Source organism: Copadichromis virginalis, linkage group LG6, assembly GCF_057382275.1.
Source record: "Copadichromis virginalis isolate Kocher_CV1m ecotype Utaka linkage group LG6, C_Virginalis_male_GT1.1, whole genome shotgun sequence".
Classification (NCBI taxonomy): domain Eukaryota; kingdom Metazoa; phylum Chordata; class Actinopteri; order Cichliformes; family Cichlidae; genus Copadichromis; species Copadichromis virginalis.
The window spans coordinates 35,449,006-35,471,654 of NC_140623.1; the positions used below are offsets into that span (position 1 = coordinate 35,449,006).

Genomic DNA, 22,649 nt, shown 5'->3' on the forward strand with positions numbered 1-22,649 from the left:
GCGAAAAGTAATTTCCAGAAACTTAAACCAACAAAGTGAGACACAACTTAACTCACAAACTGACCGAATTACAAAGACACATGAGGGTAGCTTTTATAATGATTTGGCCAAACCATTTACACACAATAGGGGGGAAACAAAAACACACACTAATATTAACTAAGCACAGAATAACCTAACTAAACCTAAAACACCCCTGCTCCTGGTAAGCCCATGGTTGGTCCTGCTGAGCAGGCATTTTTTGTTCCCAGAGTTGTCAGCCACGATATTTGCCCAGACAGAAAACAGCCACCACCCAAACCCAGGTAACTCAAAGAAAGAGAAACATAATTAATATAACAAAATATTTTAGAAAAACCACACAATGTTACTATGTGCGCGCCTCATAATACCAGTGTTAGGTTTACCCAAATGATTAATGAATTATATTAATGAAGAAAACTGCAAAGCAAACTAATAAAGTGAAAAAATGGACTGATTTACCCATGTGTGGCTGATGCCATCACAGTGACAAAGAAGATGCCTAAGAAGTACAGCAAGCCGTCCATACCTGAGGTCTTGGAAACTGCCAAGCAACAACTCAAAGCCTTGGCCAGTCGCTTGAAGAGGTACACCAGAGAGATCGAAGGCAGGAGAATAAACCAGCTGTTCTCCACAGAACAATCCAAGGTGTACTCTCAGTGTCAGGGGAACAATATGAGAACAGCACCACCAAGGCTGGAGACGGAGCAATACTGGAAGAGCATGTGGGAGAAAGACGCAACCCATAACAGCAATGCTCAGTGGATAGCGGATCTGAGAGCAGATCACAGCAACCTCCCTGAACACATAAAGACCGGATTTTCCTTAGTAAATATGAAGGTCATGCTTTTTTATCATAAACAAATATATAATTCTATGTAATATAGTGGAAAATACCACAAAGCACATTAAATACACACTGAGAAATAGAGTTATTTTTCTGTTTCACACAAGAGAAAAGATGGTGTTAAGCAACACAGTATATGTGTGTAATATTTGTTAAAGATTCAAAAATTGTCAGAAATTGCTCAAAAATGACCCGTGGATACATTCCTACTCAAGTGTAAAGTCTGTTACTAGACAGAACCCCAGCTGACTTAAGAAGGGAGAGTAAAAGCTTCCCTTTATTCTTGTTGTGTTTACCTAGGAGGACTTGGAAAAGTCCCACATGTGACTTATTGTGATCTGGTCACCCTTTGTGCATGTCCGTTCTACTCAGCAGCCATACCTTGCAGGGAATGAAAAATTCTTTTAAATTTGTTATTGTTGCAATGGCATTCTCTTGATGAAACCCAGTATCTGCAGTGCACGGTCTCCTCACGCACACACTTAAAGTTTTTGAAATATCTACAAAAAATGTCCAGTTCACCAGCGGTTTGATGTTCTAAAGATTTATTTCAGTCCTTCATGTTGGAGTCCCAGATGTTGACACATGGCAGTATTGCATTTTAAAGGTGTTACGTGGACTCCGCTGCTTCTTCTGGCACATTTAAACATGTCAGGCTGTCACGAGGAATGGTGTAATCAGACAGGTTGGGATGTCCGGACACCACACAGCAGCTCAGGGCACTGCGGAAAATCCCCATGTGAGGCGCATTAAACCACCGGTTGGTTGAAGCGTCGTAGTACTCAACGTTGAAAGTGGTGGTGAAGCCGTTGAAGCCCCCGACAGCAAAGAGGCGATCATTGATTACCGCAATGCCAAAGTTGCTGCGGCGGGTCAACATAGAGGACACGAGGTTCCACGTATTGGTTTGCGGGTTGTAAGCCTCAGCGGTGCGCAGACGTCTGTTTCCATCAAAGCCACCAACCTAAAAGTAAATGCATGGGTGAAATGATTGTGAAGTATTTATGTTTTCAGTTGTCTTCACAGCTCTTTTGCCTTTATTTCAAAAAGGAGCTTCGAGTTTCAGTCCTTTCTTCAGCAGGTCAGCACCAGGATAAGGTCACTGCATTCTGCTGATAATAATTTTTTCATTTTTGAATAGAGACAGTGTAAATAGAAAATAAATCTTCAAGAGTAGCTAGCTAAATAAAGAAGTATGTCTCCAAAGGTGAGACTACACAATCTTTGCTTTTTACCAAAGGGTATAGCAGCAAATCAACTAAATCAGTGGGTTTAAGGCAACTAGCAAGACAAATTTACAGCTAAAATACATACTGTCCCAAGAGAATGAGTGCTAATCACTTGGCTTATTTTTCAAAAGGTGTTGGAGGATAATTTTGAAATTGTCTCTAACATATTTCCCCTAGTGGAATGATGAGGAAATGTGAAATCATCAGTGAAATCATTTTGGGAATGGAGCAAATTCAAATCATGAAATGAAAAAATACATGCAGCAGAAACATCACTAATCAGTTAAATTAATGAGTGAGAATGCCTTCTCTGAACCTGTGGTCAGGATAGGAATCTGATTATTGATGAATACAAAACAAAGTTAGCAAAACTGCCAAATCTGTCAGCCTTGCTGATCAAGGCACATTACAGATGTGACTTGTATGTTACGTGAGTGTCAGCACTACTTTCTGGTCTTACTGCAAAGACATGATCCGCATATGCAATGACACCTATCCCACTGCGGCGGCTGTTCATGGGACTGATCATCGTCCACTGGTCGGTCTCTGGGTTGTAACATTCAGCTGTCTGCAGACACTCGTTCCCATTGAATCCACCACAAATGTAAATCTGAAGACAAAGAAAAAAAAAACAAAAAAACCTGACATTAGTATATATTTCAACTTTTTAAGAGTTGATGTTTTTCCCTACTTGCATGCTATTACATTCTGTGAACTTAAAAGCTTTTTGAAAATCTTTTTCTTTTACATGATCAACATAACAATGAACACTATAAATTCTTCTGATACAGACTGACATTTAGACATGTAGTCCCTGCCTTTCAAAAATAAAAAAAGCTAATTCTTTTAATGACTTTTGTTTTCCTTATCATCACTATTACGGGCATACAGGTAGTTTTAAATGTGTAGTTTTGTTCAATTTAGGCCTTCATCACTCTAGCTTAGAAACCAGTTTGTGAGGTATCTTGCACCTCGCTTCACTGTAAAAAATGTGTATCCCCTGACTGGTTGGCAAGTGGTAGCTGGAGGTTGATGGTGTCACTAGTGTGAAATTGAAGAAAGGTGTTGCACCACAAACCTCCTTGTGTTTGCTTTGGTCATTAGCAGACTGTTGAGCACACCAGAGGTTTGCATGGAATACTCTGACTTGTCTGCAAACACTCACAAACTATTTGTAGAAGTCAGTGTCTTTCTTACAACCACTCCCTAACCAGCCGAGGAATACATATTTTTTACTAGCAACTGGTTGTTACCAAAAGGTTGCTGACAGGTCTCTAGGCCTGTGTGCCTGAGACCCTACTCTATTTCTCTCCTGCTCTTTTACTTTACCCACCCGGCTGTGAAGTGTTGTGCAGCTGGCATCGCTCCTCTGTTCATGCATGGATGCAATAAGACTCCACTGGTTGGTTTCAGGTTGATAGCGCTCTGCACTGCTGAGTCGTACATGCCCGTCGTAGCCTCCCATGGCATAGATGAACCCGTTCAACACAGTCACGCTCACATAGCAGCGGCGGCAGTACATGGGTGCCACCTCATTCCAGGTGCGAGTGGTCAGGTCAAACCTACAGACGCTGTTGAAATGCTCCACCCTGTCGAAGCCACCAATGGAGTAGACGTACCCGTTGAGGAAGGCGGCTCCATGATAGGCACGAGGATGCTCCAGGTTGTTTGTTACGTTTACCCAGCATTCAGCCCGGTAATCATAGGCCTCGATGGCGTTAGTTGGATTACGGTCACTCCATCCCCCAATGGCCAGCAGGACGGAATGAGGCAGGCGGGGACGAGCAAGATGGGGACAGAGGCGAAACACATAGGGTCTGTTGGTCATATTTTGTGGTAATATAATGGCAGCCTTTATCATGGACAGACGGTCAGAACTGGTCCGCACCAACTGATTGAGCCGCACATTGTCCCTTAGGTAGTCTAAAGTCACCAGTCCCAGTCGGACCTACAGAGACATGACAGAAGACAATAGGACTTAGACAATGGAAACATTGAATTTGAACTATATCAGTTTTAGTCAACTCCAGCTTCTTTAGGATAATGCTCGTAGTGTTATTTCATTTTCTTATTGCTAGCAAGAGGGAGACCAAAGTGAGACACCATTAGCCTTTTTGTCAACATAGACAAAAGTCCTTTGTACAGTTCTGATGAAGATAAATCTTAAATCTAATGTGTTAAGTTTAACTTTATATAAAAAACAAATGACATAAACTAAAATAAAGCTGAGGAACACAAACAGGGGAGAATGGTTGTACTTGTTACGGACAGTTTTTAGTCATAGGCCTAGCAACTACACTAAATAAATACAATTTATTCTATAATATGTGTGAAGCTTTCTGATACAGTTTTAATGATCTTGAAGAGAATTGCTTAAATGTGGTTTGGCTACAGCTGAAAAGACCAACATCTCGAGCGATTAAAGCATCCTTATACCCAGATGGATTGACTCAATCTATGACTTAAATGCTGAAGATTTAAGTCGAAACTAAATGTAGTAATGGAAGTTTATACACCTTAGACAACAGAGCGATGAGGTGTTGTTCCCGTTCTGCAGGCACATGGCTAATCCACTTTATAAGTGCTTCGTACGCAGTGCTCTCACACTGTACACTGAGGTCATCTCTTTCAAGAATATCACCAAGTTCCTCCACAGTTAGCTGCAGGAACTCCTCCTGAAGAACCACCTGCTCAAAGTTACTGATGATGTAGTGGAAGGCCTTGGCACGTAGTTCGGGTGATAAGTGTACTTTTGTGAACTGCCAAATGCCAACACAGTTCTCTGCGCAGAGTTGCTCCCCCACGAAGTCACTGCAGATTTTTACAATGTCCATTACATTGAGTTGAGCAGCTGCCATGAGAAGTTCCACTGCGTTTTCCTCCGTTACAGAAACACTGCCAGTGTATGCAAAGTCAATGATGAGTGCCATCATCTCAGGAGACAAGCCAGGTATGTTGAAGACCTGTTTGTCTGGGTCGCTCCAAGAGGTGAAGAGAGCTCTGAGGGTAGAGATGGACACAGAGCAGAGAATTTTAAAAGGTGTGGAAGCAACAAGATAATAAACCATGTCAAGCACAAGTAGGATAAATATATAAAATCAATTGACTGGAATGGAAATGATCGCCTGATTGCATGTGTTACTATGTGATTATTGTGATAGTCTTTTCATGTCTAGTCCATATTGCTGTAGAGGATATAACTCCAAAACAGAGTTTGTACATGTTTAGTGAGCTTGAGTGTTGGATTTATTACACTGGCAGTATGTATATGAAGCTATTGCCAAACAAAATGCAGTGACAGAGCCTCCACCATGTTTTACAGCTGATTCGAGACACTCAGTGTTGTACCTCTATGACAAATGTTTAAGTCAACTCCATAAGGCCTGTTTCCACTGATCTTCAGTCTAGTTATCGTGTAATTTGGCATATCTCAGCCTGTTTCCTTTTTCATAGGTCAACATTAAATGGCTTAACAAACAAATAAACAAACAAACAAAAACAAAACAAAAGCATTCCTCTGAAAATGGTCAGGTACAATGACTGGACCGAAAAGGGTGAAAAATGTCCAATCAAAACCTTTGAAAGCCTCTGACAACTATTGTTCAAGTGTACCTTTAAAAAATCATCTACTTCAAAGCAAAACATAACGACACGAGAGGCAACTCAAAACTTTTGCACAGCATATAACTGCATAATAGCATTCAACCTTTTTAGTATTAGTAAATCTGGTGTGTTTTACTGTGTGGATAACACTTGATAAGATTTTAATGTAACTTAATAAAACACATAAATGAAACTTCAGCTCAACACAGTCTGAATTTAGTTCATGCAATCACCAAGTGCAAATGTTTGCGTTATGTTTTGGGTATATCTGTCAGTTGACTGTGACCGTCTTTTTATCACAAAAGCTCCATGATTCCTTTTTGTTGGCACTGTTTCACAGACTAAGACCATGAATTACATAAATCGGTAATCATTCCTCCCCATTATCAGGTAAGCAACTCACCTGAAGTACGGGGTGCAGTTACACAGGATTATCTTGTGGACCGGAAATTCAACATCCTCCACTTTGATGATTGCATCACAAAATTTTCCCTCAAAACGGAGTTCATTATACACCGAGCTCAACTTGTATGGAGGCTGTTCTTCCCTCATCTTGAGTTTTGTGACTGCTTTTCTTATTTTTTTGTCTGAAGTTTGTCTTACAATCCAATACAGTTTGTCTTAAAGTGTTCTGAGCACCAAATCAAACCTAACTGTGACATTATGGAATGGAAGCTTATGACATCAAAATGACTTGGCAACAGTCACCCCATAGAATTGTTTTCAAATCTAAATCTACGTTTTTTTAAAAATGAACCTTTCATTGCTTAACAGCTTTGTTTTGATTTGGTTTTAATGTATTGCAAATGAGCCTCACAGATAGCACACAGCATTTTGTATGTTTGCTTCACAGAGGTCAACTTATGGACTACAATATCACATTTAGTTTTTATGCATGCAAGCTCATTGCCACACTTTTTTGTGTACTTTTCATTATTGCCCCGGTATTTTCCCTACTACACAACCTAAAGTATTTGTTATTAAAAAATATGAGTCTAAAAATACATGGCAGTGCCAAACACAGATATGATTCATGGCTAAGCTGTTTTCTCGGATTGTATTAGACTTTTATCCAGGAGGAAAAATGTGCTCCTGCACTTTACTGATGTACTAGAGTAGTAAAAAACAAACAAATAAACAAACAAAAAACAGGTTTGTGTTCTAGAAAAATTTTATAGACCAACACTATAATATATGTACTGTATATATCGTACAAGACTGCTATAATGACGGTGCTTGACAGTGTTACCTCAGACAGGTGCAAGCAGTCACCTGCCTGAGCACAGACTGCACACGCGTAGCAGATCTGCTGTTGAACAATTGCTCAAAGATATAAGACAAAATATATATATAAGACTAAAAGCAGGTTGGATGTGACAAGCCTGGTTTGATGTAGATGTAGAGGTGTGTATGAAAACATCATCCTAAAATTAGAAAATTATAATGGAAAGAGTTTGATTTAGAGTCTTTGTAAAATAAAGTGGAGCAGCAGGAACAATCCCAGGACAGCCTTCTGCTTGCAATAAGAAAAATGTAAGAAATGTTTACAGTAAATTCATAAATCAGTCAATTCAGCATCAGAATAAAGATTAGACCACCATGGAGGGAGGTTGTTCCTATGAACAGCTTTGCAAATCACTGTCTACACGTTGGTTTACTGCAATAAGGTGCTGGAAAAGTAATTTCCAGAAACTTAAACAAACAAAGTGAGACACAACTTAACTCACAAACTGACCGAATTACAAAGACACATGAGGGTAGCTTTTATAATGATTTGGCCAAACCATTTACACACAATAGGGGGGAAACAAAAACACACACTAATATTAACTAAGCACAGAATAACCTAACTAAACCTAAAACACCCCTGCTCCTGGTAAGCCCATGGTTGGTCCTGCTGAGCAGGCATTTTGTTCCCAGAGTTGTCAGCCACGATATTTGCCCAGACAGAAAACAGCCACCACCCAAACCCAGGTAACTCAAAGAAAGAGAAACATAATTAATATAACAAAATATTTTAGAAAAACCACACAATGTTACTATGTGCGCGCCTCATAATACCAGTGTTATGATTAATGAATTATATTAATGAAGAAAACTGCAAAGCAAACTAATAAAGTGAAAAAATGGACTGATTTACCCATGTGTGGCTGATGCCATCACAGTGACAAAGCAGATGCCTAAGAAGTACAGCAAGCCGTCCATACCTGAGGTCTTGGAAACTGCCAAGCAACAACTCAAAGCCTTGGCCAGTCGCTTGAAGAGGTACACCAGAGAGATCGAAGGCAGGAGAATAAACCAGCTGTTCTCCACAGAACAATCCAAGGTGTACTCTCAGTGTCAGGGGAACAATATGAGAACAGTACCACCAAGGCTGGAGACGGAGCAATACTGGAAGAGCATGTGGGAGAAAGACGCAACCCATAACAGCAATGCTCAGTGGATAGCGGATCTGAGAGCAGATCACAGCAACCTCCCTGAACACATAAAGACCGGATTTTCCTTAGTAAATATGAAGGTCATGCTTTTTTATCATAAACAAATATATAATTCTATGTAATATAGTGGAAAATACCACAAAGCACATTAAATACACACTGAGAAATAGAGTTATTTTTCTGTTTCACACAAGAGAAAAGATGGTGTTAAGCAACACAGTATATGTGTGTAATATTTGTTAAAGATTCAAAAATTGTCAGAAATTGCTCAAAAATGACCCGTGGATACATTCCTACTCAAGTGTAAAGTCTGTTACTAGACAGAACCCCAGCTGACTTAAGAAGGGAGAGTAAAAGCTTCCCTTTATTCTTGTTGTGTTTACCTAGGAGGACTTGGAAAAGTCCCACATGTGACTTATTGTGATCTGGTCACCCTTTGTGCATGTCCGTTCTACTCAGCAGCCATACCTTGCAGGGAATGAAAAATTCTTTTAAATTTGTTATTGTTGCAATGGCGTTCTCTTGATGAAACCCAGTATCTGCAGTGCACGGTCTCCTCACGCACACACTTAAAGTTTTTGAAATATCTACAAAAAATGTCCAGTTCACCAGCGGTTTGATGTTCTAAAGATTTATTTCAGTCCTTCATGTTGGAGTCCCAGATGTTGACACATGGCAGTATTGCATTTTAAAGGTGTTACGTGGACTCCGCTGCTTCTTCTGGCACATTTAAACATGTCAGGCTGTCACGAGGAATGGTGTAATCAGACAGGTTGGGATGTCCGGACACCACACAGCAGCTCAGGGCACTGCGGAAAATCCCCATGTCACATGCTTTAAACCACCGGTTGGTTGAAGCGTCGTAGTACTCAACGTTGAAAGTGGTGGTGAAGCCGTTGAAGCCCCCGACAGCAAAGAGGCGATTATTGATTACCTCAATGCCAAAGTTGCTGCGGCGGGTCAACATAGAGGACACGAGGTTCCACGTATTGGTTTGTGGGTTGTAAGCCTCAGCGGTGCGCAGACGTCTGTTTCCATCAAAGCCACCAACCTAAAAGTAAATGCATGGGTGAAATGATTGTGAAGTATTTATGTTTTCAGTTGTCTTCACAGCTCTTTTGCCTTTATTTCAAAAAGGAGCTTCGAGTTTCAGTCCTTTCTTCAGCAGGTCAGCACCAGGATAAGGTCACTGCATTCTGCTGATAATAATTTTTTCATTTTTGAATAGAGACAGTGTAAATAGAAAATAAATCTTCAAGAGTAGCTAGCTAAATAAAGAAGTATGTCTCCGAAGGTGAGACTACACAATCTTTGCTTTTTACCAAAGGGTATAGCAGCAAATCAACTAAATCAGTGGGTTTAAGGCAACTAGCAAGACAAATTTACAGCTAAAATACGTACTGTCCCAAGAGAATGAGTGCTAATCACTTGGCTTATTTTTCAAAAGGTGTTGGAGGATAATTTTGAAATTGTCTCTAACATATTTCCCCTAGTGGAATGATGAGGAAATGTGAAATCATCAGTGAAATCATTTTGGGAATGGAGCAAATTCAAATCATGAAATGAAAAAATACATGCAGCAGAAACATCACTAATCAGTTAAATTAATGAGTGAGAATGCCTTCTCTGAACCTGTGGTCAGGATAGGAATCTGATTATTGATGAATACAAAACAAAGTTAGCAAAACTGCCAAATCTGTCAGCCTTGCTGATCAAGGCACATTACAGATGTGACTTGTATGTTACGTGAGTGTCAGCACTACTTTCTGGTCTTACTGCAAAGACATGATCCGCATATGCAATGACACCTATCCCACTGCGGCGGCTGTTCATGGGACTGATCATCGTCCACTGGTCGGTCTCTGGGTTGTAACATTCAGCTGTCTGCAGACACTCGTTCCCATTGAATCCACCACAAATGTAAATCTGAAGACAAAGAAAAAAAACAAAAAAACCTGACATTAGTATATATTTCAACTTTTTAAGAGTTGATGTTTTCCCTACTTGCATGCTATTACATTCTGTGAACTTAAAAGTTTTTTGAAAATCTTTTTCTTTTACATGATCAACATAACAATGAACACTATAAATTCTTCTGATACAGACTGACATTTAGACATTTAGTCCCTGCCTTTCAAAAATAAAAAAAGCTAATTCTTTTAATGACTTTTGTTTTCCTTATCATCACTATTACGGGCATACAGGTAGTTTTAAATGTGTAGTTTTGTTCAATTTAGGCCTTCATCACTCTAGCTTAGAAACCAGTTTGTGAGGTATCTTGCACCTCGCTTCACTGTAAAAAATGTGTATCCCCTGACTGGTTGGCAAGTGGTAGCTGGAGGTTGATGGTGTCACTAGTGTGAAATTGAAGAAAGGTGTTGCACCACAAACCTCCTTGTGTTTGCTTTGGTCATTAGCAGACTGTTGAGCACACCAGAGGTTTGCATGGAATACTCTGACTTGTCTGCAAACACTCACAAACTATTTGTAGAAGTCAGTGTCTTTCTTACAACCACTCCCTAACCAGCCGAGGAATACATATTTTTCACTAGCAACTGGTTGTTACCAAAAGGTTGCTGACAGGTCTGTAGGCCTGTGTGCCTGAGACCCTACTCTATTTCTCTCCTGCTCTTTTACTTTACCCACCCGGCTGTGAAGTGTTGTGCAGCTGGCATCGCTCCTCTGTTCATGCATGGATGCAATAAGACTCCACTGGTTGGTTTCAGGTTGATAGCGCTCTGCACTGCTGAGTCGTACATGCCCGTCGTAGCCTCCCATGGCATAGATGAACCCGTTCAACACAGTCACGCTCACATAGCAGCGGCGGCAGTACATGGGTGCCACCTCATTCCAGGTGCGAGTGGTCAGGTCAAACCTACGGACGCTGTTGAAATGCTCCACCCTGTCGAAGCCACCAATGGAGTAGACGTACCCGTTGAGGAAGGCGGCTCCATGATAGGCACGAGGATGCTCCAGGTTGTTTGTTACGTTTACCCAGCATTCAGCCCGGTAATCATAGGCCTCGATGGCGTTAGTTGGATTACGGTCACTCCATCCCCCAATGGCCAGCAGGACGGAATGAGGCAGGCGGGGACGAGCAAGATGGGGACAGAGGCGAAACACATAGGGTCTGTTGGTCATATTTTGTGGTAATATAATGGCAGCCTTTATCATGGACAGACGGTCAGAACTGGTCCGCACCAACTGATTGAGCCGCACATTGTCCCTTAGGTAGTCTAAAGTCACCAGTCCCAGTCGGACCTACAGAGACATGACAGAAGACAATAGGACTTAGACAATGGAAACATTGAATTTGAACTATATCAGTTTTAGTCAACTCCAGCTTCTTTAGGATAATGCTCGTAGTGTTATTTCATTTTCTTATTGCTAGCAAGAGGGAGACCAAAGTGAGACACCATTAGCCTTTTTGTCAACATAGACAAAAGAAGAGAATTGCTTAAATGTGGTTTGGCTACAGCTGAAAAGACCAACATCTCGAGCGATTAAAGCATCCTTATACCCAGATGGATTGACTCAATCTATGACTTAAATGCTGAAGATTTAAGTCGAAACTAAATGTAGTAATGGAAGTTTATACACCTTAGACAACAGAGCGATGAGGTGTTGTTCCCGTTCTGCAGGCACATGGCTAATCCACTTTATAAGTGCTTCGTACGCAGTGCTCTCACACTGTACATTGAGGTCATCTCTTTCAAGAATATCACCAAGTTCCTCCACAGTTAGCTGCAGGAACTCCTCCTGAAGAACCACCTGCTCAAAGTTACTGACGATGTAGTGGAAGGCCTTGGCACGTAGTTCGGGTGATAAGTGTACTTTTGTGAACTGCCAAATGCCAACACAGTTCTCTGCGCAGAGTTGCTCCCCCACGAAGTCACTGCAGATTTTTACAATGTCCATTACATTGAGTTGATCAGCTGCCATGAGAAGTTCCACTGCGTTTTCCTCCGTTACAGAAACACTGCCAGTGTATGCAAAGTCAATGATGAGTGCCATCATCTCAGGAGACAAGCCAGGTATGTTGAAGACCTGTTTGTCTGGGTCGCTCCAAGAGGTGAAGAGAGCTCTGAGGGTAGAGATGGACACAGAGCAGAGAATTTTAAAAGGTGTGGAAGCAACAAGATAATAAACCATGTCAAGCACAAGTAGGATAAATATATAAAATCAATTGACTGGAATGGAAATGATCGCCTGATTGCATGTGTTACTATGTGATTATTGTGATAGTCTTTTCATGTCTAGTCCATATTGCTGTAGAGGATATAACTCCAAAACAGAGTTTGTACATGTTTAGTGAGCTTGAGTGTTGGATTTATTACACTGGCAGTATGTATATGAAGCTATTGCCAAACAAAATGCAGTGACAGAGCCTCCACCTTGTTTTACAGCTGATTCGAGACACTCAGTGTTGTACCTCTATGACAAATGTTTAAGTCAACTCCATAAGGCCTGTTTCCACTGATCTTCAGTCTAGTTACCGTGTAATTTGGCATATCTCAGCCAGTTTCCTTTCCTTATGGAAGTTCCAGTGCATTTTGCTCAATTACAGTCCCTGTTTCCCTTCCATAACCATTCCTAGCTTAAATGGCTTAACAAACAAATAAACAAATGAACAAAAACAAAACAAAACAAAAGCATTCCTCTGAAAATGGTCAGGTACAAGGACTGGACCGAAAAGGGTGAAAAATGTCCAATCAAAACCTTTGAAAGCCTCTGAGAACTGTTGTTCAAGTGTACCTTTAAAAAATCATCTAATTCAAAGCAAAACATAACGACATGAGAGGCAACTCAAAACTTTTGCACAGCATATAACTGCATAATAGCATTCAACCTTTTTAGTATTAGTAAATCTGGTGTGTTTTACTGTGTGGATAACACTTGATAAGATATTAATGTAACTTAATAAAACACATAAATGAAACTTCAGCTCAACACAGTCTGAATTTAGTTCATGCAATCACCAAGTGCAAATGTTTGCGTTATGTTTTGGGTATATCTGTCAGTTGACTGTGACCGTCTTTTTATCACAAAAGCTCCATGATTCCTTTTTGTTGGCACTGTTTCACAGACTAAGACCATGAATTACATAAATCGGTAATCATTCCTCCCCATTATCAGGTAAGCAACTCACCTGAAGGACGGGGTGCAGTTACACAGGATTATCTTGTGGACCGGAAATTCAACATCCTCCACTTTGATGATTGCATCACAAAATTTTCCCTCAAAACGGAGTTCATTATACACCGAGCTCGACTTGTATGGAGGCTGTTCTTCCCTCATCTTGAGTTTTGTGACTGCTTTTCTTATTTTTTTGTCTGAAGTTTGTCTTACAATCCAATACAGTTTGTCTTAAAGTGTTCTGAGCACCAAATCAAACCTAACTGTGACATTATGGAATGGAAGCTTATGACATCAAAATGACTTGGCAACAGTCACCCCATAGAATTGTTTTCAAATCTAAATCTACGTTTTTTTAAAAATGAACCTTTCATTGCTTAACAGCTTTGTTTTGATTTGGTTTTAATGTATTGCAAATGAGCCTCACAGATAGCACACAGCATTTTGTATGTTTGCTTCACAGAGGTCAACTTATGGACTACAATATCACATTTAGCTTTTATGCATGCAAGCTCATTGCCACACTTTTTTCGTATACATTTCATTATTGCCCCGGTATTTTCCCTACTACACAACCTAAAATATTTGTTATTAAAAATATGAGTCTAAAAATACATGGCAGTGCCAAACACAGATATGATACATAGCATGATTCATGGCTAAGCTGTTTTCTCGGATTGTATTAGACTTTTATCCAGGAGGAAAAATGTGCTCCTGCACTTTACTGATGTACTAGAGTAGTAAAAAACAAACAAATAAACAAACAAAAAACAGGTTTGTGTTCTAGAAAAATTTTATAGACCAACACTATAATATATGTACTGTATATATCGTACAAGACTGCTATAATGACGGTGCTTGACAGTGTTACCTCAGACAGGTGCAAGCAGTCACCTGCCTGAGCACAGACTGCACACGCGTAGCAGATCTGCTGTTGAACAATTGCTCAAAGATATAAGACAAAATATATATATAAGACTAAAAGCAGGTTGGATGTGACAAGCCTGGTTTGATGTAGATGTAGAGGTGTGTATGAAAACATCATCCCAAAATTAGAAAATTATAATGGAAAGAGTTTGATTTAGAGTCTTTGTAAAATAAAGTGGAGCAGCAGGAACAATCCCAGGACAGCCTTCTGCTTGCAATAAGAAAAATGTAAGAAATGTTTACAGTAAATTCATAAATCAGTCAATTCAGCATCAGAATAAAGATTAGACCACCATGGAGGGAGGTTGTTCCTATGAACAGCTTTGCAAATCACTGTCTACACGTTGGTTTACTGCAATAAGGTGCTGTGTTGGTGTTGCTTCAACCTTCATGTTGTGCAGGTAGGGGGACTGCACAGCATTTTATGCTTTTTCCCCCTGTCCCAAATGTGGGATAGGGGAATATAAGACTCCCCTTATAGATGGCTAATAAATCGTTTATAGCTATGTTATTAATTAAGCTTCAAACACTTTATAAACCATTAATAAATGTTACGCATTAAAGAAAGAGAGAAGAAAGAGAAAAACCTGACCAGTTTATTGCCAAATAGAGATCTATTCACTTATATATTTCATCTAGAGTTGCTATATTAAACATTTCAGACTAAGTTACTACCTTGTAAGCACAATAGGCATTTGTAAAGATATATTTTAAACATATAATATTGTATTTTATCAGTGCATTATAAATATCTGCAACTATCAATGGGAGCCTTATTTTAAAATGTAAAACGTGTCACTATTTATTAACGACTAATGAACATGTACGTGAAGTACCCTCAGAGGATCTACTAGAACATGTGAATGCAGCACTATAGACGATACCACCACCATTTCCGAGACTAACAAGCTGATCTACAACACGGCAGCAGTGATCAGTGAGATGCTTGGCTACAAGTTGAATAGTCGCAAGGAGCAGTACCCTCAAGGTAGCACGGAGAGAGGTTAGCCAACTATCTGAGCTGCAGAATGGTATGACTGTGAGGGACCAAGCAGCCAAAGCATAGAGAACACAGGCAAAAAATATCTTCAAAAAGGGTTTTCTTTATTTTAACCCTCAAAAAGTTCAAAAATGACAAAATTCAAAATCATAATTAGCAGGCCCATAAAAGAGGTCAACTAAATATAACTCTGCGAAAAGTAATTTCCAGAAACTTAAACAAACAAAGTGAGACACAACTTAACTCACAAACTGACCGAATTACAAAGACACATGAGGGTAGCTTTTATAATGATTTGGCCAAACCATTTACACACAATAGGGGGGAAACAAAAACACACACTAATATTAACTAAGCACAGAATAACCTAACTAAACCTAAAACACCCCTGCTCCTGGTAAGCCCATGGTTGGTCCTGCTGAGCAGGCATTTTGTTCCCAGAGTTGTCAGCCACGATATTTGCCCAGACAGAAAACAGCCACCACCCAAACCCAGGTAACTCAAAGAAAGAGAAACATAATTAATATAACAAAATATTTTAGAAAAACCACACAATGTTACTATGTGCGCGCCTCATAATACCAGTGTTAGGTTTACCCAAATGATTAATGAATTATATTAATGAAGAAAACTGCAAAGCAAACTAATAAAGTGAAAAAATGGACTGATTTACCCATGTGTGGCTGATGCCATCACAGTGACAAAGAAGATGCCTAAGAAGTACAGCAAGCCGTCCATACCTGAGGTCTTGGAAACTGCCAAGCAACAACTCAAAGCCTTGGCCAGTCGCTTGAAGAGGTACACCAGAGAGATCGAAGGCAGGAGAATAAACCAGCTGTTCTCCACAGAACAATCCAAGGTGTACTCTCAGTGTCAGGGGAACAATATGAGAACAGCACCACCAAGGCTGGAGACGGAGCAATACTGGAAGAGCATGTGGGAGAAAGACGCAACCCATAACAGCAATGCTCAGTGGATAGCGGATCTGAGAGCAGATCACAGCAACCTCCCTGAACACATAAAGACCGGATTTTCCTTAGTAAATATGAAGGTCATGCTTTTTTATCATAAACAAATATATAATTCTATGTAATATAGTGGAAAATACCACAAAGCACATTAAATACACACTGAGAAATAGAGTTATTTTTCTGTTTCACACAAGAGAAAAGATGGTGTTAAGCAACACAGTATATGTGTGTAATATTTGTTAAAGATTCAAAAATTGTCAGAAATTGCTCAAAAATGACCCGTGGATACATTCCTACTCAAGTGTAAAGTCTGTTACTAGACAGAACCCCAGTTGACTTAAGAAGGGAGAGTAAAAGCTTCCCTTTATTCTTGTTGTGTTTACCTAGGAGGACTTGGAAAAGTCCCACATGTGACTTATTGTGATCTGGTCACCCTTTGTGCATGTCCGTTCTACTCAGCAGCCATACCTTGCAGGGAATGAAAAATTCTTTTAAATTTGTTATTGTTGCAATGGCATTCTCTTGATGAAACCCAGTATCTGCAGTGCACGGTCTCCTCACGCACACACTTAAAGTTTTTGAAATATCTACAAAAAATGTCCAGTTCACCAGCGGTTTGATGTTCTAAAGATTTATTCCAGTCCTTCATGTTGGAGTCCCAGATGTTGACACATGGCAGTATTGCATTTTAAAGGTGTTACGTGGACTCCGCTGCTTCTTCTGGCACATTTAAACATGTCAGGCTGTCACGAGGAATGGTGTAATCAGACAGGTTGGGATGTCCGGACACCACACAGCAGCTCAGGGCACTGCGGAAAATCCCCATGTCACATGCTTTAAACCACCGGTTGGTTGAAGCGTCGTAGTACTCAACGTTGAAAGTGGTGGTGAAGCCGTTGAAGCCCCCGACAGCAAAGAGGCAATCATTGATTACCGCAATGCCAAAGTTGCTGCGGCGGGTCAACATAGAGGACACGAGGTTCCACGTATTGGTTTGCGGGTTGTAAGCCTCAGCGGTGTGCAGACGTCTGTTTCCATCAAAGCCACCAACCTAAAAGTAAATGCATGGGTGAAATGATTGTGAAGTATTTATGTTTTCAGTTGTCTTCACAGCTCTTTTGCCTTTATTTCAAAAAGGAGCTTCGAGTTTCAGTCCTTTCTTCAGCAGGTCAGCATCAGGATAAGGTCACTGCATTCTGCTGATAATAATTTTTTCATTTTTGAATAGAGACAGTGTAAATAGAAAATAAATCTTCAAGAGTAGCTAGCTAAATAAAGAAGTATGTCTCCGAAGGTGAGACTACACAATCTTTGCTTTTTACCAAAGGGTATAGCAGCAAATCAACTAAATCAGTGGGTTTAAGGCAACTAGCAAGACAAATTTACAGCTAAAATACATACTGTCCCAAGAGAATGAGTGCTAATCACTTGGCTTATTTTTCAAAAGGTGTTGGAGGATGATTTTGAAATTGTCTCTAACATATTTCCCCTAGTGGAATGATGAGGAAATGTGAAATCATCAGTGAAATCATTTTGGGAATGGAGCAAATTCAAATCATGAAATGAAAAAATACATGCAGCAGAAACATCACTAATCAGTTAAATTAATGAGTGAGAATGCCTTCTCTGAACCTGTGGTCAGGATAGGAATCTGATTATTGATGAATACAAAACAAAGTTAGCAAAACTGCCAAATCTGTCAGCCTTGCTGATCAAGGCACATTACAGATGTGACTTGTATGTTACGTGAGTGTCAGCACTACTTTCTGGTCTTACTGCAAAGACATGATCCGCATATGCAATGACACCTATCCCACTGCGGCGGCTGTTCATGGGACTGATCATCGTCCACTGGTCGGTCTCTGGGTTGTAACATTCAGCTGTCTGCAGACACTCGTTCCCATTGAATCCACCACAAATGTAAATCTGAAGACAAAGAAAAAAAACAAAAAAAACCTGACATTAGTATATATTTCAACTTTTTAAGAGTTGATGTTTTTCCCTACTTGCATGCTATTACATTCTGTGAACTTAAAAGTTTTTTGAAAATCTTTTTCTTTTACATGATCAACATAACAATGAACACTATAAATTCTTCTGATACAGACTGACATTTAGACATTTAGTCCCTGCCTTTCAAAAATAAAAAAAGCTAATTCTTTTAATGACTTTTGTTTTCCTTATCATCACTATTACGGGCATACAGGTAGTTTTAAATGTGTAGTTTTGTTCAATTTAGGCCTTCATCACTCTAGTTTAGAAACCAGTTTGTGAGGTATCTTGCACCTCGCTTCACTGTAAAAAATGTGTATCCCCTGACTGGTTGGCAAGTGGTAGCTGGAGGTTGATGGTGTCACTAGTGTGAAATTGAAGAAAGGTGTTGCACCACAAACCTCCTTGTGTTTGCTTTGGTCATTAGCAGACTGTTGAGCACACCAGAGGTTTGCATGGAATACTCTGACTTGTCTGCAAACACTCACAAACTATTTGTAGAAGTCAGTGTCTTTCTTACAACCACTCCCTAACCAGCCGAGGAATACATATTTTTCACTAGCAACTGGTTGTTACCAAAAGGTTGCTGACAGGTCTCTAGGCCTGTGTGCCTGAGACCCTACTCTATTTCTCTCCTGCTCTTTTACTTTACCCACCCGGCTGTGAAGTGTTGTGCAGCTGGCATCGCTCCTCTGTTCATGCATGGATGCAATAAGACTCCACTGGTTGGTTTCAGGTTGATAGCGCTCTGCACTGCTGAGTCGTACATGCCCGTCGTAGCCTCCCATGGCATAGATGAACCCGTTCAACACAGTCACGCTCACATAGCAGCGGCGGCAGTACATGGGTGCCACCTCATTCCAGGTGCGAGTGGTCAGGTCAAACCTACGGACGCTGTTGAAATGCTCCACCCTGTCGAAGCCACCAATGGAGTAGACGTACCCGTTGAGGAAGGCGGCTCCATGATAGGCACGAGGATGCTCCAGGTTGTTTGTTACGTTTACCCAGCATTCAGCCCGGTAATCATAGGCCTCGATGGCGTTAGTTGGATTACGGTCACTCCATCCCCCAATGGCCAGCAGGACGGAATGAGGCAGGCGGGGACGAGCAAGATGGGGACAGAGGCGAAACACATAGGGTCTGTTGGTCATATTTTGTGGTAATATAATGGCAGCCTTTATCATGGACAGACGGTCAGAACTGGTCCGCACCAACTGATTGAGCCGCACATTGTCCCTTAGGTAGTCTAAAGTCACCAGTCCCAGTCGGACCTACAGAGAGATGACAGAAGACAATAGGACTTAGACAATGGAAACATTGAATTTGAACTATATCAGTTTTAGTCAACTCCAGCTTCTTTAGGATAATGCTCGTAGTGTTATTTCATTTTCTTATTGCTAGCAAGAGGGAGACCAAAGTGAGACACCATTAGCCTTTTTGTCAACATAGACAAAAGAAGAGAATTGCTTAAATGTGGTTTGGCTACAGCTGAAAAGACCAACATCTCGAGCGATTAAAGCATCCTTATACCCAGATGGATTGACTCAATCTATGACTTAAATGCTGAAGATTTAAGTCGAAACTAAATGTAGTAATGGAAGTTTATACACCTTAGACAACAGAGCGATGAGGTGTTGTTCCCGTTCTGCAGGCACATGGCTAATCCACTTTATAAGTGCTTCGTACGCAGTGCTCTCACACTGTACATTGAGGTCATCTCTTTCAAGAATATCACCAAGTTCCTCCACAGTTAGCTGCAGGAACTCCTCCTGAAGAACCACCTGCTCAAAGTTACTGACGATGTAGTGGAAGGCCTTGGCACGTAGTTCGGGTGATAAGTGTACTTTTGTGAACTGCCAAATGCCAACACAGTTCTCTGCGCAGAGTTGCTCCCCCACGAAGTCACTGCAGATTTTTACAATGTCCATTACATTGAGTTGATCAGCTGCCATGAGAAGTTCCACTGCGTTTTCCTCCGTTACAGAAACACTGCCAGTGTATGCAAAGTCAATGATGAGTGCCATCATCTCAGGAGACAAGCCAGGTATGTTGAAGACCTGTTTGTCTGGGTCGCTCCAAGAGGTGAAGAGAGCTCTGAGGGTAGAGATGGACACAGAGCAGAGAATTTTAAAAGGTGTGGAAGCAACAAGATAATAAACCATGTCAAGCACAAGTAGGATAAATATATAAAATCAATTGACTGGAATGGAAATGATCGCCTGATTGCATGTGTTACTATGTGATTATTGTGATAGTCTTTTCATGTCTAGTCCATATTGCTGTAGAGGATATAACTCCAAAACAGAGTTTGTACATGTTTAGTGAGCTTGAGTGTTGGATTTATTACACTGGCAGTATGTATATGAAGCTATTGCCAAACAAAATGCAGTGACAGAGCCTCCACCTTGTTTTACAGCTGATTCGAGACACTCAGTGTTGTACCTCTATGACAAATGTTTAAGTCAACTCCATAAGGCCTGTTTCCACTGATCTTCAGTCTAGTTATCGTGTAATTTGGCATATCTCAGCCTGTTTCCTTTTTCATAGGTCAACATTAAATGGCTTAACAAACAAATAAACAAACAAACAAAAACAAAACAAAAGCATTCCTCTGAAAATGGTCAGGTACAATGACTGGACCGAAAAGGGTGAAAAATGTCCAATCAAAACCTTTGAAAGCCTCTGACAACTATTGTTCAAGTGTACCTTTAAAAAATCATCTACTTCAAAGCAAAACATAACGACATGAGAGGCAAGTCAAAACTTTTGCACAGCATATAACTGCATAATAGCATTCAACCTTTTTAGTATTAGTAAATCTGGTGTGTTTTACTGTGTGGATAACACTTGATAAGATTTTAATGTAACTTAATAAAACACATAAATGAAACTTCAGCTCAACACAGTCTGAATTTAGTTCATGCAATCACCAAGTGCAAATGTTTGCGTTATGTTTTGGGTATATCTGTCAGTTGACTGTGACCGTCTTTTTATCACAAAAGCTCCATGATTCCTTTTTGTTGGCACTGTTTCACAGACTAAGACCATGAATTACATAAATCGGTAATCATTCCTCCCCATTATCAGGTAAGCAACTCACCTGAAGTACGGGGTGCAGTTACACAGGATTATCTTGTGGACCGGAAATTCAACATCCTCCACTTTGATGATTGCATCACAAAATTTTCCCTCAAAACGGAGTTCATTATACACCGAGCTCGACTTGTATGGAGGCTGTTCTTCCCTCATCTTGAGTTTTGTGACTGCTTTTCTTATTTTTTTGTCTGAAGTTTGTCTTACAATCCAATACAGTTTGTCTTAAAGTGTTCTGAGCACCAAATCAAACCTAACTGTGACATTATGGAATGGAAGCTTATGACATCAAAATGACTTGGCAACAGTCACCCCATAGAATTGTTTTCAAATCTAAATCTACGTTTTTTTAAAAATGAACCTTTCATTGCTTAACAGCTTTGTTTTGATTTGGTTTTAATGTATTGCAAATGAGCCTCACAGATAGCACACAGCATTTTGTATGTTTGCTTCACAGAGGTCAACTTATGGACTACAATATCACATTTAGTTTTTATGCATGCAAGCTCATTGCCACACTTTTTTGTGTACTTTTCATTATTGCCCCGGTATTTTCCCTACTACACAACCTAAAGTATTTGTTATTAAAAATATGAGTCTAAAAATACATGGCAGTGCCAAACACAGATATGATACATAGCATGATTCATGGCTAAGCTGTTTTCTCGGATTGTATTAGACTTTTATCCAGGAGGAAAAATGTGCTCCTGCACTTTACTGATGTACTAGAGTAGTAAAAAACAAACAAATAAACAAACAAAAAACAGGTTTGTGTTCTAGAAAAATTTTATAGACCAACACTATAATATATGTACTGTATATATCGTACAAGACTGCTATAATGACGGTGCTTGACAGTGTTACCTCAGACAGGTGCAAGCAGTCACCTGCCTGAGCACAGACTGCACACGCGTAGCAGATCTGCTGTTGAACAATTGCTCAAAGATATAAGACAAAATATATATATAAGACTAAAAGCAGGTTGGATGTGACAAGCCTGGTTTGATGTAGATGTAGAGGTGTGTATGAAAACATCATCCCAAAATTAGAAAATTATAATGGAAAGAGTTTGATTTAGAGTCTTTGTAAAATAAAGTGGAGCAGCAGGAACAATCCCAGGACAGCCTTCTGCTTGCAATAAGAAAAATGTAAGAAATGTTTACAGTAAATTCATAAATCAGTCAATTCAGCATCAGAATAAAGATTAGACCACCATGGAGGGAGGTTGTTCCTATGAACAGCTTTGCAAATCACTGTCTACACGTTGGTTTACTGCAATAAGGTGCTGGAAAAGTAATTTCCAGAAACTTAAACCAACAAAGTGAGACACAACTTAACTCACAAACTGACCGAATTACAAAGACACATGAGGGTAGCTTTTATAATGATTTG

The 22,649-nt window shown here is 40.1% G+C and overlaps 3 protein-coding genes across 3 annotated transcripts; all 3 read right to left on the reverse strand.

Annotated features, from left to right (window-relative positions):
* Window positions 1-1,396: 1,396 nt before the first annotated feature.
* LOC146708336 (kelch-like protein 10) lies at window positions 1,397-6,375 on the reverse strand. Its single transcript, XM_085460174.1, has 5 exons — window positions 6,104-6,375; window positions 4,614-5,097; window positions 3,431-4,045; window positions 2,558-2,707; window positions 1,397-1,832 (listed from the first exon to the last, which is right to left on the reverse strand). Exons 1-5 carry the CDS (start codon window positions 6,250-6,252, stop codon window positions 1,479-1,481), a joined length of 1,752 nt encoding a protein of 583 aa, XP_085316300.1. The 5' UTR covers window positions 6,253-6,375; the 3' UTR covers window positions 1,397-1,478.
* A 2,378-nt stretch (window positions 6,376-8,753) lies between these two features.
* LOC146708337 (kelch-like protein 10) lies at window positions 8,754-13,566 on the reverse strand. The gene is made up of 5 exons (XM_085460175.1): window positions 13,288-13,566; window positions 11,739-12,222; window positions 10,785-11,399; window positions 9,915-10,064; window positions 8,754-9,189 (listed from the first exon to the last, which is right to left on the reverse strand). Exons 1-5 carry the CDS (start codon window positions 13,434-13,436, stop codon window positions 8,836-8,838), a joined length of 1,752 nt encoding a protein of 583 aa, XP_085316301.1. The 5' UTR covers window positions 13,437-13,566; the 3' UTR covers window positions 8,754-8,835.
* Window positions 13,567-16,816: 3,250 nt separating this feature from the next.
* On the reverse strand, window positions 16,817-21,543 carry LOC146708338 (kelch-like protein 10). Its single transcript, XM_085460176.1, has 5 exons — window positions 21,265-21,543; window positions 19,775-20,258; window positions 18,821-19,435; window positions 17,949-18,098; window positions 16,817-17,223 (listed from the first exon to the last, which is right to left on the reverse strand). The coding sequence occupies exons 1-5, from the start codon at window positions 21,411-21,413 to the stop codon at window positions 16,870-16,872; spliced, it is 1,752 nt and encodes a 583-aa protein (XP_085316302.1). The 5' UTR covers window positions 21,414-21,543; the 3' UTR covers window positions 16,817-16,869.
* Window positions 21,544-22,649: the final 1,106 nt, after the last annotated feature.